A 14,342-nucleotide genomic window follows, 5' to 3' on the forward strand; every position below is an offset into this window, starting at 1 on the left:
CAGGAACTCCCAGTTGGGGGCGGGCTGCTGGAACATGTGGGCTGGCAGGAAGCATTTAAATGTGCAAGGTAATTGCATCTGTTGTTACAGAGAGGAATTCAGTTAGTGGAAGAGATGGCACGACACAGCCTCTGCTGGCACAGACTCTGCCACCCAGGGACACTGGGCAACTGAGCCCACCAGTCTCCAGTACAGTGCATTTGGGAGAACACTGTTTGGAAGGGAACGACAATTAATTAATGAGTTAAAGTTGTGGGCTCCCTCTGACGTCCTATGGTTGGGCCAGAGATGGGGAGCGCAGACTCTGTCTCTAAAGGTGAGGGATTCATCAGTGCTGGCAAAGCCACATTAGAGAAGTCACTTTGTCCTCAACTCAGAGAGGTCCATGCACAAGAGAGATGAAGAAACTCCTCCTTCCCAGAGCTGCGGGACAGAGAATCACCTGCAGGTGCAACAGTGGGACCAGAAAACCAGTGAAGGCACCTCCCACCCATATTTACACACATATACACAGGTGTGTCAGTATGTGTGTGTGTGTGTGTTTGTGTGTGTGTGTGTACATGCACACGCATGCACTGAGGAAGAAAGATCCATTACCAAGGGTAAACGTTACAGAACAATGTGTATTTTATAATTTGTGTAAATATGAAAGGATACACATGTCTTCTTACCATACATCTGAATATGCATGGAATGTTCTGGAAAGACAGCACCTGGAACCACTGAAGGCAGTTTCTGGGAGTGGGGTCTGGGATGGGAGGGCAATGCCCTGTTCACAGTATGCCTTGGGGCACTATTTATGTACCATACACACACATGGTTTTCATTAAAGAAAGAGACACAGAGACAGACAGACAGACTGAGAGAGACAGAGCAAGGGGAGGTGTCCTGGCAAGGAAAACTGTTCAAAATACTTTGCTAAGTAAAAACTTCAGTTGCAGAAGAGTTTGTATAGGAAGGTCCATTTCTGTAAAAGTTAATTATATATTTTATATAATACATGTTCATATATATATTAGAAAATAAATATATAATTATAAAAATGTGTGCATATATATATTATACAAGCTATAAAACATGTTTGCTTATGATAGATAATGGGTGGAGGAAATGGTAAAAGTTCTTACCTCTGGGAAGGGAGACTGGGTTGGGCACTGGTGGGAGAACTTCTTCCTTATCTCAGGCGGCCTCTGTTGGATCAAGGGATGCCCTCCACTGTGGAGGTGGGGACGGGGCTAGGAAAGAAAAGGCTGTCAGAGAAGCTGTTCAATATTTGTAGAATGAAAAATCAAACAGACAGAAATCAGAGGGCTATTTTTTTACAAGTGTTGTTCCAAGCATATTTATTAATTGTTGCATACATATTTTTATCCTCAGTATCTGTGTTGACATTTTCTCTGTTCTCTTTTAACTCTACCTGCCTTAAAATATATTGAGCACAATGTGCTATCACTTCACATCCATTAGGATCATTAAAAACAACAACAAAACCAGAAAGTAACAAGTACTGTTGAGCACGTGAAGAAACTGGAACCCTGTGCATTGCTGGCGGGAATGTAAAAAACGGTGCCGCCACTGTGGAAAATATGGCGATTTCTGAAAAAAGTAGACAGAATTACCATATGATCCAGCAATTCCACTTCTGGGTCTATGCCCAAAAGAAGTGAAAGCATTAACTCAAAAATATATTCACATGCCCATGTTCATGGCGGCACTATTCACAGCAGCCAGGAGGTGGGACCAAGTGTCCGTCCATGGATGAGTCATAAGCGAAACGTGGTGTATCCAGACAGTGGAATGTCACACCTACTTACAGGCTTAAAAAGGAAGGAGGGGAATTCTGACACACGCTACAACATGGATGACCCTCAAGGCCATCATGCTAAGTGACATAAGCCAGACATACAGGACAAACAGTGTCTGATACCACTTATGGGAAGTACGTAGAGGAGTCAAACTCAGAGACAGGAAGTAGAATTAGGGGTATCAGGGTCTGGGAGCGGGGGAGGGAGGACAGAGTTAACGTCAGCAGTGTTTAATGGGGACAGTTCCAGTTGGGGAAGATGAAAAAGTTCTGGAGGTGGATGGTGGTGATGGTGGCACACAATGTCAATGTCCTCAATGCCACTGAACTGTACATTCAAAATGGTTCAAATGGTAAACTTTGTCATGTACACTTTACCCCAATTTAAAACAACACAGCAAAGAAGGACTAAGGCTCCACTAACCAGTGATGCAGTCTCCAAGTGAGCCACGAGTCGCGGGGAGGACAGCCAGCTCGCTGGGTGGCGGGGCTGGGGTGGACACAGCTCCTCTCAGACGTCCGTCTCAGCCCCTTGTCACTGGCTTCTGAGCCACACTGTGGGCCGGTCTCGATTCTGAGGCCCTTCCCTTAGCCTTCCACTTGTCACCGCATTCCACCAGCCACTGTTCCCGCCTTCTAAATTCCCAGTTGCTAGTCACGGCCACCATGGCAGTGCCCGTTCTTCATTGGGCCACAGCACTGTCTTTGGTGTCTTTTCTTGGTCATGTCTCTTCTTTGTCTGTTAGCCTTGGGGGGCAGAGTATGTTTACCAGTGGACCATCAGAGTCCATCTCAAGTCTCTCTTGTCCCTCCCACATTGTATTTAATTCATATCACAGGGAGGTAATGACATGTTTTAAAGCAATGGCAGTGTATGAATGCAGGTGTCAGCAGAGGTGGCACTGACCTGGGTGAGATGTAATTGTGAAAGGCCATCGACAATGAACACATTAGGAAGGACATGGTTAATTCATGGGAAGTGACCTCCCAGTTGAGTCATGAGCTTCTTGGGACATAGTACACATGGTGAAATAGTGATTGGGCATAGCTTCAGATGGGGCTTCTGTAGTAAGAAATGAGACGGCCAAAAAGGCCAATGATGTCAGCAAGCCAGTGCGGAGGGCTAGATGTCATGTGGAAGTCAAAACTCCACTTTTCCTCCGGTGTTCCCATGACAAGGAATTTCTCCTAAGCAAATGAGCAGAGATTGTGCAAAGATTTGAGTACAAAGCACACCCAACGAACTTTACAACTGGGACTAAAAGGAAAACTATTAAAACCACATGTAGAGAAGACATTCTATAAACCACTCTATCTGTTAGGTTGTCTGTAGTTGTTTTGAGGATCATAATACCTGTGTTCCACAGCCTACTTAGAATTAATATTTTGTCACTTCAAGGTGAATATACAGACTGGAAGTTCCACAAGGCATGTCCCTTTCCTTCTGCCCTGTAGGTCATGGCTGTCTTACACATTGACAAATACACCACCTTCTACTTCTTAGATATCATTTTGGGTTTTTTTCACTTAAATTTAGAAAGATGTTGCTGAAGAAAAATACTTTTCTTATACACAGGATACTGTTGAGTATACTATAAAACAAATGTATTTCACAGGGCCTCCAAAGCCCTGTAGTCTCTGATTTAGCCTAACCTTTTGGGATTACATATAGAAATGTTAACCTTGCAAAAGACAGGAAACTTGCCCCAGGCTAAAGTCTCTGTTGTAAGATATAGAACTGTAGCACAACAAGGTTGCTGGCTCAGGGACAGACAAATACTTGACTGATATGTAAAAATGCTGGGGAAATTGCTGTAGGTAAAAACAGTGTTTCCTAAGGTCAAGCTTTTGTTGGCGGATTGACTTAACCTTTTGTAAATTGCATTATGGAATGTCACTACGCTTATTTCAATGATGTTACTAGTTTTCCCTTTGTCAGCCATAATTCTGCTGATATCCTTGTGTTTTTGTAATGGTTAAATCAACTGAATTTTCTTGTAAAACTTCCTTGTCTTTACAATAAAAGGGAGAGGCTAACTTTGGAGGTGGCTGCCACACTCGATTTCACTCCTCCTGATGGAGAAATTACCAAAGTGCAGTGTGTCTGGGCCTCAATGCATACATAGTGCTTGAGTATTTGCATAATTCTTTTTCTTAGTATCCGTTACACAGAGAAAAGAGGTGTAACAGGATACCAAGAAGCTGACATCTGTTATAGACTGAATGCTTGTGTCCCCCACCCCCAAACCCTGTGTTGAAATGACCCCCCGGTGTGATAGTATGTGGAGGTGGGGTCTTTGGAGGGTGATTGGGTCCTGAGGGCACAACCCTCATGGATGGGATCAGTGCCTTCTTAAGAGGCCAGAGAGCTAGTTTGCTCTCTTTGTGACAGGTGAGGATGCAATGAGAAGTTAGCAATCAGAAGAGTCCTCACCAGAACGCAACCGTGATGGTGCCCTGACCTCAGACTTCCAGCCTCCAGAACTGTGAGAAGCACATGTCTGCTGTTTGGGCCACTCAGTCTATGGTACTTTGTTACAGTGGCCCAGATGGCCTAAGACAACATCTAACATTTGCTACTATTTGGATTCTTTGGATCTGTTTATGAAGAAAATGCTCTTGCCAGTCAGAGTTTAAAAAGGACTCTAATTCCAAATATACGTTCTACAGTCCTAGGACTGGAAACTTTAGACAAAGAGAATATGTAAATAAAATTTTCATGACTAGTCTGTGAACTTGAAAGCAGAAATGAGATTCATCTCTGTATGCCTAGAACCTCTGACCTAGAATTTTGAATACACATAGGCACTTACTAAAGTTTTGGGAAAATTTTCTATTATTTGGATAATATGGTAATGTTTTAATAAAATCAACTGAGTTGCTGTCCATATATTTCTATTTTCTGAAAGATTGTGTACCATCACAATAATCTATTCCTGCCCTGGAGGTAATATTTTGTTTATATTTTCAGATTCACTGTCTCTGTTTTTATCTATTTAAACTTTCTACTTTTCCTGAGTTAAATTTGGTAATTTATATTTTCCTGTAAAGCCATATATTTTATCAAAAACAATTATTACAGTATACTTATACACACATAGTCAGGGAAGACATAAAATCACAAGTTAAAGTTAGTGAAGCCCACTTCCAGGAGTCTGGCAAAGCACACATCTGAATGAAATTTCCACCACAAATACTGCATTATTGTGCTCACAAGAAAATAAGGAAAATCTCCAAAGGGCAAAAAATAAAGTGACAGTGAAATAAAAATTGAAGTTGAAGGCTCAGCAAGCATACAATCTAGGGTTGTACTGGAGAATAAGCCTTGGGTCTCTTGTAAGGAGGAGAAATAAAACTTGAGACTTGCATTACGCTGACACATTGAAAGGGCCTAAAGTGGTCAACAGTTGACAGCAGCATCTGGCCCAAAGGTAATGGGAGATGTATAAAGAGAAGTTTTAAATCATTTGTTATTTAACAAACATTTGCAGTAAGTCATTTTATTAATAAATTTCAGAAAATCTCAAAATAAAATAAAATAAAATAAAATAAAATTTTCATGCTCAGCATCTTTCTTATTTGAAAGTCTCTCTGCACATGCTATTGTTTTTCTTCTTCCTTCGATTAGAATGGGCTGCACATCTTCCTGGTCTGTTCATGGGCCGATAATTTTATGACTGGATACGAACAGGGACATACTCTTCTGCTAAAATGTTTAGTTGTTCAAGCGTATCCAGAATGTTAACCTCACCCCAGAAGGGGCCCCATGCCCATTTCTAATCAACCCCCACCCCAGAGACAACCACTATCTTGATGTTTCCTACCACACGTTGTTTGACCCATTCTAGAAGCCCACGTAGATGAAGCTGTGCAGCAGGTCTCGTGTGTGTCAGCCGCCTGTCACTCAGCATGATGCTCCTGAGATGCACGTGTACTCCTGTGTGACTCGTAGTCCATGCCTTTATACCCCCGAGTAGCATTCCACTGTATAAACAGACCACCGTCTGTTGCTTTATTCTCCTACTGATCAACCTTGGGGCTGTTTCCAGGTTTTGACTATGGAAATAATTAGATTGAATCACAGGACCTGCTCTCCTTTATAGCCCAAAGAGTAAGAAGAGACAAAACATACAAATTAAGATCTGACCATCATAGACAGCACAGAGGGGAGGGAGTCAAAACTTATAAAACACACATATAAACCAAACCCTGTGGACAAAACCCCAGGAATAACACCTGAAGAACTAAGAACAGCTCATCATTTTCAACAAATTGACCCAAAGGTCCTTACTGCTTCCTTCCTAGTCATGCCTGTTAAAGCACGGCAAAAGCCTCACATCATGGTGTAGCTCACATCAAGGGCACACATCTCCACTGAACACACGTGGTTTCTCCATATGGGGACACCTGTGCACCTAGCCGACAGAGGAAGATGAAGGCTGTTTCCAGGACATCTCTACGCCGGCTGTGGAGGTAGCCAGTCTTTCCACTCCTGCCATTATTGCATCTTCGGGAACTTCATATAAATGCACCACCCAGGCTGAGCTCTTTTCTGCCTGGATTCTTTCACTCAGCAGAATTCTCTTGAGATTCACCCATGGAACTTACTCCTGTTCACTGCTGTGCATATTCTACTCTCTGAATATACCTTCCATTTTCTATTTATCAGGCCTCCCAGGTCAACCTCAAGTGGAGCATCATTTACAGTAAAAAACCTCCTCCCCCAGAGCATCCCATAGGTTCCCTGAGGAAGAGGAACCCGAAGTTAAGATCGGGACTGACTTCTAGCTCTGCCACTTCCCGGCTGTGTGACACTGGACATGTTACCTAACCTCTCTGAAAAGCCTTAGAGTCCTTAACTGTATGGGAGGGAAAATGACCATTCTAGGGATAAAAGGGGATAGTGCATGTTAAGGGCCTAAGACACTTTCATTCCTCTTGAGTAAATCCTAGAACTGTTGCCACAGGCAGTTGGCACAGCAAAGAGTGGAGATGGCAATAAGAAAGACGGGGCCATCAGATGGGAGAAATGGATGTGGGGAGTGGGGCTGTACCAGGAGACCTATGAGCTAATGAGAGCTGTGTCACTATCAGGCAGGTGGCCCTTCATAAGGAGTGTAAGATGCCAATCATGTGTTTGGCACAGAAATATTTTTTAACATGTAAGTACATTGTTAGCTATGCATATACATACACGCACATAGGAATGCATGTGTGTGTGTATGTGTGTGTATCTATATGTGTGTTTTGCATCATTTCTCTCATATCCAAAGCTAATTTGGATAAAGAATTATGCAAAATTAGGCTGGCCAGCTAGCTCAGTTGGTTACAGCATGGTCCTGCTAACACCAAGGGTTCAGATCCCCATACCAGCCAGCCACCAAAAAAAAAAAAGGAATTATGCAAAATCAAATTTAAAGACCACAGTCTTATATGGAGACAGACAACTGTAAGGTCCTCCCCTCCATCTCAAGGGACAGGCCCCCTTATATCCAACAGTCCCACATTGCCACCAGGAGTTACCATCTGTAGAACTGTGTCTGTCGAGGCATCTGAGCATTCTGATTGGTATTACATTTTAAAACACCTATTGGTGTGGTGGCAACCGAAGCTCAAATATATTTGGGAAACCCTGAGCAAAAAGATAAATAGGACTCTTTATTGCAGACTTTCTTGGAAACCTCAGTATGCTGAGAACCCCCAACGGAGGAATGCATAGCAGGGGCTTCCCAGACTCAATCAGCCAGCGCCAAAGGAAAAGGTCTTCTCTGAGCTGTTCTTTGGAGGGGACTCTTCTGAGCGCCATCACACACAGATTCCTTGTCTGTCCCTGAACCTTCACAAACCAGCATCTCTCACGGGTCACAGCCCTGCCTTCTTCGAGCTCTCCCTCCTTTCTCGTCTCAGGGCTGAGAATAACAACACTAGGCCTTGCTGATGAAGAAACCCGCATTTCCCATTAGGGGCTTGCTCCTGTGCCCTCTCCCGCCACACCTGCCAGGGCCACCCCTCTACTCGGGGCCACCCCTGTACTCACTGAAGTGCTACAGCTGCTGGGGTCAGAAATGCAAGCAGGACCCACCCACATTATGCAACACTGAGTCATATCATATTGGATCCTTTTGTTTATGATAAAATACTGGAACTCCACCTTAAAGCTCCTCTTAGGTAGTGGATGAAAGTGCTAGAATGTTACAACATATGAGTAAAGGCTCTTCGGATAAGGCTGAAGGACAATCTCCCTTAATTTTTAAAATTATTATCCATTTTGAAATGATTCAGACTTTAAAAAGTGGCAAATAGCACAAGTATCTTTACATATTCATCACCCAGGCTTCCCAAATGGAAACCACTTACAAAACCACAGTACAAGGATCAGAATTAAAAAATTAACATCGATACACTATTATCACCTACAGACTGTCTTAGCCTGTTTTCTGTTCCTTGTAACTGAATACCTGAAACTGGGTAATTTATAAAGGAAGTAAATTTATTTCTTACAGTTCTGGAGGCTGAGAAGTCCAAGGGTGAGGGGCACATCTGGCGAGGGCCTCCTTGCTGGCAGGGACACTGCAGAGTCCTGAGGCAGTGCAGGAAACCACATGGAGGGGGGCTGAATGTGATAGCTCAGGTCTCTCTTCCTTATCTTACAAAGCCACCAGTCCCACTTCTGATAACCCATTAACCCATGAATTAATCCACTCACAAGGCCCTCGTGATCCGATCACCTCTTACATGCCCCACCTCTCAAAATTGCCACATTGGGTATTAAGTTTCATGAGTATTGGAGGGGACATTCAACCCATAGCAACAGCCCTTTCCCAAATTTCACCAATTGTCCAACTAATGTCCTCTTTCTACTCTGGGATTCCTTCCAGGATCATACATAACATCTTGTTGTCAGGCTGCCTTGGTTTCCTCCAATAGGACGTGTGCTGTGTCCCCACGTCTCAGACTGTGTGTCAGTGTACCTGTGTACCCGACGCATGCCATCTCGGTGAAGTCTGACGGGTCCACACCACAGAGCAGACAAAACTGTCACCAGTGCAGTACATCAGCCTGAACACACAAGTGCTCAGGAAGAAACTCCTGCACGCTGACATCCATGAGTTGAGGTACCTGCAAAATGGCATCTGATTATACAACCGCATGGCCTAACATCACAGCAGCATCTAAAACTGCATTTGAATTGCTCCTGTGTACGAATTTCTTGATCATTTCGTTAACTTATTTTGGCAGCTGGCCTGTGTGGAGATCCAAACCCTTGACCTTGGTGTTACATTACACTCTAACCAACTGACCCAGCCCAATTTCATCATTTCAGAACTCAAATAAGTCAGGCTGACATAGCCTGGTAGAATGGTAGAAGCCAAAAGTAAAAACAGAATGTGTATTTGTCTGCTTTTTAAAATCTAATTTGTTGTGAATTTTTAAAATTTGAAATATTCTCCAACCTAATTTTGCATTATTTTATTAAAAACTGTCCTCCGACAATCCCAATGGCCTTAACCTTGAGGTCCCACAAATCTGCCCCTTAACAGAAGCATTTCTAATCTTACCAACCCAGAAGACACCAACTGGCTCTCCGGTGGTTGTGGCGTTTCCTCCAGCTCCAGACTGTAATGAGAAAACAACAGCATTCGCAGCTCGGACAGGGCTTCTCTGAACCAGGCATGGGTTCTATGAGTACTGACGTGCATCGACTCACGTGATCTCACAGTTCATCTCCAGTTTCAGGAGAGGAAGCTGGGCCCCAGAGTGCCTAGGTCACTTGCTTATGGCCTTACAACTAGGAGGTGACAGAGGTGGCTTTGCTCCACGCTCCTAACACTTTAGTGCCACTCCATCTTAGTAGGCACCAGTGCCAGAGCCCATTGGCAGTCCGAATCTTCACACCTCCCTGTGTCCATACTCCGCCACATGACAGTATAATTTCTTCCACTACAGAGGTGGCGCCTGTTCATGCCCTTTGACTCTGGGTTAGGCCATGTGATGTGCTTTGGCCAGTGGAAGGTTAGCAGGTGTGATAGGACCAAAGATGTGACTAGCACCTTTGTGGCGGGGCTTCCTGCTTCGTGCATCTGCCCTGGACATGCCCAGGCCAGACTGCTGGTCCCAGGAGGAAGATGAGAGGCACACAGCACAGAGCCCAGCCTGGGCCAGCTGATGATCCACAAATTCACGAGCCAAGTAAACGTTTCGCACTGTACACTGCTGAGATCTTACAGTTATGCAGCATTACTGGGGCAATAGTTAACTGATATGACCTGTGTCCCTGACTTTCTCCTGAGTGCAAACTGATTGGCCTTAACTAGACCGGCATAAGTAAATTACACACAGATAACCAATAGCACACTTTACTCAAATGGTTTAAAATAAGAATCTGACATATGGCAAGGATATTCTGACTCTTTAAAAAAAAAAAGCTGTAACACTGATCGAAGCTGTAACATAAATCAAAGACATGCTCCATTCACTTGGAGAGACAGTATTTATTTTGTTACAGTCAAGCAGGATGATCTGTTGTTTAGGTAAGTGATGAGTCGAGCCTGAACTCTGTACACATTTGCCTTGGTGGACTGAAGGATACAAGCCACAGGCCACACCCCTGACCGAAATCGCACTGCACAGGCATTCCACACCTGCGCTAAGACACAGGGTGAGGGGTCAGCCTCCACCTAAGATTGCCAAGGGCCTCCCATTAGCACCAGATTGTTTTATATGTAATAATATAACTATATACAAAGTTATGTACATGCACTCACTGAATCTTTGGGTCCCTGCTAGCCAGACATTTAAGAGGCAAACAGGAACAGAGAGGACAGTTGTGATGATAATGTGCTTTGCTGAAAAGATACTAGGGCACTATATATTGCTATGTATAAGAGAAAGTCCTAAAAAGACATCAAAAGGCTGGGTACAGACACACAAATTATTCACATTTTACATACATATCAAAATGATCACAATACTGTACTTGAAGGGAAAGAATCACAGGTGAAAGCTTTATCTAAATTAAAAACAAAACACTCTGAAATCACTTCGGCTGTCTCCGAGGAAGCAAGGAGGTCCATGGACAGCAGCTTCAGCTTTTGTGACGTGACCGATGTTCACAGCAAGGGACTGCCAGCTGGAAAGGAGCAGGACACTTCATTGGCAGATCAGGGATTTTCAGAGTTAGAAATAGCTTAATGTAACAGGAAGAAACACTTGTGAAAAGACATTTATCCTTTTTGCATTGGTAGGCTGCCAAAAAGGCGGTGTGCTGCCTGCATTATGGAAGCTGGCTGGTTCGGACTCGGTTCTCTGCAGCGCGCTAGCTACCGACCGCGCAGTGCCTCGGAGCCCAGCCCAGCCCCTCTGGCTCAGGAAGCGTGGATTCGGTCCTTTAAGACATCTGTGCGCATGTGCGTGAACGCTTTGGTAAGGTTGTGGTCACTGCTGACAAAGGGAAATGTCCCCACCTGCTGGAAAACTTCTTCTATGGGATTAAGTGGCAATGAGGATTAAAACAATCCCGTGATAGAACAGATGCCCTGTTATTATACTACCTCGACATGAAGACATCTGAAGGATTGGCTCACGACTAACCATGCATTTAATTAGATCAACATTTTTTTTGAAGAAACACCCAGATCTACAATTATGAGATAAAATAAATTATAACCAAGCCATCGGCAGGCTGTTGGACATCTTTTCATGTGCTTATTTGCCATGTGTATATCCTCTTTGGTGAAGTGTCTATTCAAGTCTTTTGCCCACTTTTTAATTAGGCTGTTTGTATTTCTTACTGTTAAGTTTTGTGAGTTCTTTATACATTCTGGATACAAATTTTCTTTGTTAGATACATGATTTGCAAATATTTTCTCTCTGTCTGCAACTTGTCACACGGAAAGTGACAGCATGACAATGTTTTTTAGTGAATCAGATTCTCTTTAGAATTTTGCCCTTTCAACGAATGAAAAGGACACAGAATCTTTAAACTCTGTGGAAGAAAAAGATCAAGTGTAGGAGTCGTGTAGTCCACTGGACCTCGGGACAAAGAGAGGGAGGAGTCTCACATTACGTGGGATGTGGCCCTCATGGCATGGTAACAGATTCAAGGAGGCAAAAAAGAAAAGTAGCCAGTTATCATTAATGACCACAGGCACACAAAATAAAAGTTCAGGGGGAAAAGTAACTTAAGAAACAGTCTCTTGGTCTTGGGAAACAGATGGCTAACAAACACATTATTGCGGGACACACCTTTAACCAAGTAATTTATCATTTAAACTGTGGCGTAGGGTGAGAAGGACTATTTGTTTGCTTGTGTGTGAATGTTTTAAAGCATGCACATTATTTAAGTAGCAACTTTAATCTTAGAATGAGTGAGCCCAATGCATAGTTTGTTCATTTCAGTTGTTTTTAACCATTAGGAAACTTAACTTTTCTTTAACCTTTTTTTCTTTTTATCTTTCCAAAATATTAATAAATTATCATTACCATCATCATTTTTGCTGGGTCAGAGAACATCATTATATGATAGAGACAACGAAGACACACACTGTTGAGTGAGCAGGGACTGAACGTGGCAGCCACACCTGATGAATCACAAGAGAAGACATGCGCACCAGGGTCTCCACGCTCATGCACCTTAATGACACTCAGTTGCCTCCTGAGCTGTGGGTTCAGTGTCTGAGGACAGGAGGAGCAGCGGATATCCCACTGGCAATGACCACTGCGGGCACCTGGACCCCGCCCACAGCCTGCATGGTAGCAACTCACCATTCAGCAGAGCCCGGCATTATGGGCAGCTATGGTGAGAGGAGGATGGCTGAGGGTGAGCCTCTCTGCTTAGCATTCAACGGGGAAACTAAAAGATTAAATAAATCATCCCAAACACACACGGAAGTTATTGCTTTTCTAACAGCCACTTTGCTATTGGAGGATCCTCTCTGCAGGATATAAATACAGGCTGGGCTTTGCACTTGCATCCTTGGGGACAGAGCTTGAAGCCCCCATGTCCGTCCTCCACCGGACGGATCTCTTATTTGCCTCTCTCGGGCTGAAGGCTGTCGGACAAGCACTTGAGCTGCTCTTCGCCAAGGCGTATTTTATCCTCCAGCTCCCGCTGCTCGATGATGAGGGCTGACTTCATCTTCACGAAGTGCTCGTAGTCCGTGAGGCTGTCCTCGCCGAGATAGCTGGCCAGGATGTCAAACACGACGCGCTCGCGGCGGTCCAGGTTCTCTTTGAGTTCCTTCGCATCCTGGTGCTGCTGGATGAGGACTCTCTGCTTCTCGAGCAGCGATTGCTGTGGAGAGAGAGAAAAACAGACCTGCTGAGGACCAGGACTAAAGCAGGGGCTCTGGCCAGTCCCCTGAAAACACTGGCAAGTTTTGAGGCTGGTCCCATGGCCAGCCATAACATCATCGATGGAAACCCTGATGCCACCAAAGATCCCATGGAACCCACACCAAGTATTTCCAGTGGCTCCAGCCCTAGCCGGCCAGGAGGCCACTCATGGACCGCCTGAGTTTCCGCCCACCTGCCTTGAACAGTTAACAGAAATGGTGGTGAGCAGAAGAGTAACCAAGGACAAAAAACAACAGAATCCTGAGATGCTCAAAAGGGGCAAAGGACACAGGGTTCCTATTTTTGTCAAAGCTCTTCCTATGATAACACTGTGGGAAAGTCAGCAAAAGGGAAATACTCTAAGGAAACGCCAGGGTGGGGTTTCTAAACCTCCAGGCAGGAGGAGTCTGTGAGTGCATCTGCAGATGGGACACAAGAGGGCACAGAAGGAGGCGGGAGACGCACGTCTGTGAATGGGCATCCGGGGATCAGTCTCCTTGCTCCTTACAAGGGTCCCATTCTGGGGGACACAGATGACTCTGTCCCCAAAGCATGACACAGTCACTCTGCCTTGTAGAACACACATCCAGTTTTGCTAGAAGCTCCAAGTTGTTTTTTTTAAAATTTGTAATTAAATCACTTTAATAGTTGTAAAATAAATGTATTTAAAATGATAACTGTGATCTAAACCAGATAGGATTAGAAGGATGAGGTAAGTCACGGATTCTGAAAACAATCCACTCGGGGGCATCTTTTTCTGTTTGTTTGGTTCATGTTTTTATTATTATTTTAATTGATATGTAATAATTGTACACATTTATGGTACAGAGTGATATTTTGGTCCATGTATACCATGTGTAATCAAGTCAGAGTAACGAGCACACCCATCACCTCAAACACTGATCATTCTTTGTGTTGAAAACAAAATCCGAGTGTAATGAAATCTAAGAAAGGAAAGAACATTCAGTGTCTTCACAGGCAGGCTGCTGGATGCCAGGCCGGAGTTCCTGATTTGCATCTGGGCACCGGGACAGCCACTGTTACTCTGCCGCTTTGCAACATCTCGGTGGATGCTACTCACATCCACCGTGAGCACCCAGACTGCGGAGGACTTCGCAAAACGCCAGGCACACAGAAAGAGTTCAGTAAAGAGGAGCTATCAGTAAACAGAGCTGAGAGCAGAAACTGCCCTGGCGCACAGCTT

The 14,342-nt window shown here is 44.2% G+C and overlaps 2 protein-coding genes across 2 annotated transcripts in view; both read right to left on the bottom strand.

Moving 5' to 3' along the window:
• LOC134367146 (G-protein coupled receptor 143-like) overlaps positions 1–14,342 on the bottom strand; it is a 389,602-nt gene that overhangs the window by 238,561 nt on the left and 136,699 nt on the right. The window lies entirely within an intron of this gene.
• Positions 12,831–14,342, bottom strand: part of LOC134367009 (protein Shroom2-like) — a 75,083-nt gene continuing 73,571 nt past the window's right edge. The window contains exon 6 of the mRNA XM_063083659.1: positions 12,831–13,097. Within this exon, the coding sequence (XP_062939729.1) occupies positions 12,831–13,097 (267 nt within the window). The remainder of the gene's footprint in view (positions 13,098–14,342) is intronic.

This window comes from Cynocephalus volans, chromosome X (assembly GCF_027409185.1).
Source record: "Cynocephalus volans isolate mCynVol1 chromosome X, mCynVol1.pri, whole genome shotgun sequence".
In the NCBI taxonomy this organism is placed as follows: Eukaryota; Metazoa; Chordata; class Mammalia; order Dermoptera; family Cynocephalidae; genus Cynocephalus; species Cynocephalus volans.